The sequence below is a fragment of the Lipotes vexillifer genome, unplaced genomic scaffold (assembly GCF_000442215.2).
Source record: "Lipotes vexillifer unplaced genomic scaffold, Lipotes_vexillifer_v1.1 scaffold180, whole genome shotgun sequence".
NCBI classification, from domain to species: domain Eukaryota; kingdom Metazoa; phylum Chordata; class Mammalia; order Artiodactyla; family Lipotidae; genus Lipotes; species Lipotes vexillifer.
Genome location: NW_006796149.1, coordinates 1,230,116 through 1,233,683, shown reverse-complemented (window position 1 = coordinate 1,233,683; position 3,568 = coordinate 1,230,116). Strand labels below are relative to the sequence as shown.

Here is a 3,568-nt window from a genome sequence, read left to right as displayed (position 1 = left end):
AAGAGCGGTGTGAGGACCTGAATACTTCAACCAAGCACTGAAGGCAACAAACTTCCTTAAACATGCTCTCCTGCCTGGATTTTTATATATTAAAATAACCTTTCTCCCTCACTTCTCTGGGGGTACCCAGAAAAGAGTGGCATTTCTTGGCCATCACAAGTCTCAGGTAGAATCTTCTCTGTTCTTCAGTGTCCTGACAAAGGCCTCTGGACCTGTAGCGCATGCCTCTGGTAATTCAGTCTTGTTCTCAATAAGAGAGATCTCCAGCACAGGTAAAAGTAGCTGAAAGGCATCCTGAATGTAGGAAGCACTGTTTGATGCCTCTAGAAATACTGCAGTGATTAACGGATTAAGGACGTCTGCCTTTTCCTTGACCCCAGCAGTTGTTAGGCAGGTGGTGAACTCTTTAGACAGAGAGGACAACTCTTTACACAACACAACTGTCATCTGGGAAAGGGCTCTGCTCCTTTCTATGGCTGTTACTTCCTGCTTCCTGCCATGCAGAACCAGAGCCGCTGTTTTGTGAAACAGTTCAATTGAGCAGGCAGTCAGTTCTGCTAGGCTCCTGATTGCAAATGCATGGATATCCTCTATTGAATTGTTATTGATTTGCTCAAGTTTTTCTGCTTCCAACTGTTTTTTTCCTTCTTCCTTCTCTTCTAATGGTTTGGCCAGAGATATCCTGATCCATTCACAGGCTGTATTTCTTGCCCTAGTAAGTTTCTCTGGTTTGGAGGAGACATGCAGCTGGGAAAATAGCTCTGTTATCTCTTTGGTAAAGTCTTCATCCCCTTTCTTCTCTTCCTCCTCTTCCTCACAGAACTCTGCTAGGGAAAATGCTTCTTTGAGTTGCTCCAATTCAAATTTTAGAGTCTCCAATTCTTCTCCACTTAGAGAATTAAGAATAGATTTCACCTTTATTTCACTTTCTCGGGAGAGCATCTCCAGAGCTTCTAGATGTGAAAGGCCTTGAAATTCATCAAAGAGTAGCCCATAATGAGTTTTCTTATCCGTTTCCATGGTAACCTCATTGGCGGTCCATAACTCTTCTTTCTCCTTTGCCTCTCTTAAAACCTGAAAGAGTGTGGAAGTCCGGTTCATCAGACCCTTGGTTCTTTTAAATCCAGGATCCCCTTCTGCTATTACATCCATTGTCTTTTTCCCAATGAATTCTAAGGCATCCAAACCCCCACTGATAACACTCTTTACTGTGCTCTGAACAGCAGTAGAGATGGTAGAGAATACCCCAAATGGCCCACTCATGGGAGAGGAGTTTTCATTCTCTTTGGCATTTGTCTCTCCTGTTGCATACTGGACTTCAGATGAAATTTCACTGGGACTAGGGATTCCAAGGGAAGTCTCTGCCTTCTCAATGACATTTGAAATACCTTGTCCTACTGTGGCTACTGTAGCTGAGGCTGAGGAGAGCAAGGACTTGCCCCAACTTCCCCAATAGCCCCATCCGGTCTGGGGTACATCTTTGGAAACAGTCTCTTTGCCTGCAGCCTGTGATGTCTGAACAGGGAGAACGTCTGAAGTCTCAAGGTCACTGGAAGGTTTGGACTCTGGTCTTTTCCGAGTAGAAGCTACAGGTTCTGATTTACTCTCTGACTTGGCACTTTGGTCAACTGACTCAAAATTCTTGGTTGGCTCACAGTTCTCATCTTCAAGGATGGAGGTTGCTTCAGTTATCACTTCAGTCTCAATATCATCTTTATCCGACATGATTAGATCATTGCCCAGCCCGCCGCCATCCGCATCGCCACCACAGCCGCAGAGAAGCCACTCCCTACTGTAAGCTCGTATTTTTAATTGACCTAAATGGTTTGACTTCACATCTCATTCAAGAGTTCTCTCTGCCACATGCCCCCCACAACCACCCATCCAGTGCCTGCACCCACTTAATGCTCTCACTGTTTCTGCCGTTGCTGCCTCAGGGATTCCTAGAGTTGGAAGAGTGCTCTCCATCATCCTTCCGCCAACCGCTCACTCCCAATCCCCAGAACTTAAGGTTCATTAGACCGCCCAAAAGTCAACCTTGTTTTTTTTCATTTGTGTAGCCCTCTTCCCTGAGAAACTTGCTCCAACTTCTTCATTTGCCCTCCTGGAGGGAACTGCAAAGCTAGCAATGATTGCCAAGCCAAGTAGCAAAGTAAGGTCCCTGGACAAGGCACTATCTGCTACCTCTCTCACCTCCAAGTAACTCCTCTGCCCTTCTAAGTCACTTTCCCTTCTCCACTGGATTGAAGCAGCCTTGTTTCCCAACTTGTGCTAATGCTTATCTCAGGAGGCTGGATCTTCAGCCCCAAGATTCCTTTACTGAATCTTCCAGAAGACCTAACATGTCCTTCATCAGATCACAGGACTTATAAGAACGTATGTGATGAGTTCCCTTTCTATAATTTCTGCGTTCCACTTATGGCTGCCTTTAACTTTAGTCTGATGTAATCTGCAGAAAAATGCTAAGGGTGGGGCATGGGTCAGAGGGGATTCATCTCAAAGTTAATGAAGTTTGAGTTTCAAAGCCCCCACCTTGTAAAGGCCCTAGGAGAAGTCCAACCATGCTCACAAGGGCACGTGTTTTTGTTAAATTTGCAAAATTAAGACATTGTAACCGCAGTCAGTTAAGACCTCCGTCCTTGTTCTCTGACATTCCTCCCATCACAATTTCCCACGTGTCAGGGAGCTTTGGAGAGTCCTTGGACATGTTGGGATCTGGCTAAAGGAAAGTTGGCTTGGGGATACACATAGTGGGGTTTAGTAAATGTAAGCACTGTCATGTCTTCTTGTTATAGTATTTGCATCCTAAAATTGTATTCTTTTCTTAAAGAGGGTTTCCAAAATTATAATGCCTCCCTTCACCTCCCAAAGCTGGGTCTTCCCAGTCAGTGAAGGCCAGAAAAATTTGCTTCAGAATCCATGTATCCCTAGGGGTGACCTTGGACCTTGCTGGCTCTGTCCTGATCTTTGTTTTGAAACATTCCTGTTGTAGGTGGACCCCTAATTCCACTGAAGCGCAGCGCTTGGCTCAGAGTATAGCTTCCAATCTACACCTCTTTGTCGATTTTCTTTTTGTGCCTCTCCCCACTGCCCCCCTACACACACACACATGCACACACACGCACTCGTGCGCGCACTCGTCTATATCTGGTGAAGTTGCATCTTCTATTTAAGTTTCAGAAGAATACTAAGTATTTAAGATTTAAGTATCTGGAGTGCAGATTGGCAATGAGCCAGTTGTTTGAGCTCAAATGTACAAGGCAAACACTTCCAAGAATGCCCACAGCTGCCAGTCTCAACTTTAGAGGGCAAGAGGAGGAAAAAGGCTTACATGGCAGATGTTCTGTCTGGGTGTCTCTCTGGAATTGAGGCTGTTTGATGAGGGAGAAATATTTCCAACTCTTCACCTAACAAAACAGTGAAGGAACAAAACTCTTTTAGATTAGAAATATCTCTCAAACCAATATCTCAGCAAAATTTTTAGCACATACACCAAAAAAAATGCTCAAGAACTATTAAGTTAACAAATTCTCCTTTTAGAGCAAAGCACCGCCCCCCCCCCCCCCCC

The 3,568-nt window shown here is 44.8% G+C and overlaps 1 protein-coding gene across 1 annotated transcript; it reads right to left on the bottom strand.

Moving 5' to 3' along the window:
• Positions 1 to 185: 185 nt before the first annotated feature.
• LOC103076236 (protein FAM114A2-like) lies at positions 186 to 1,725 on the bottom strand. Its single transcript, XM_082931435.1, is given in 2 exon segments — positions 186 to 233; positions 235 to 1,725. Coding segments are annotated over 2 exon segments (1,539 nt in total).
• Between the last annotated feature and the right edge of the window lie 1,843 nt (positions 1,726 to 3,568).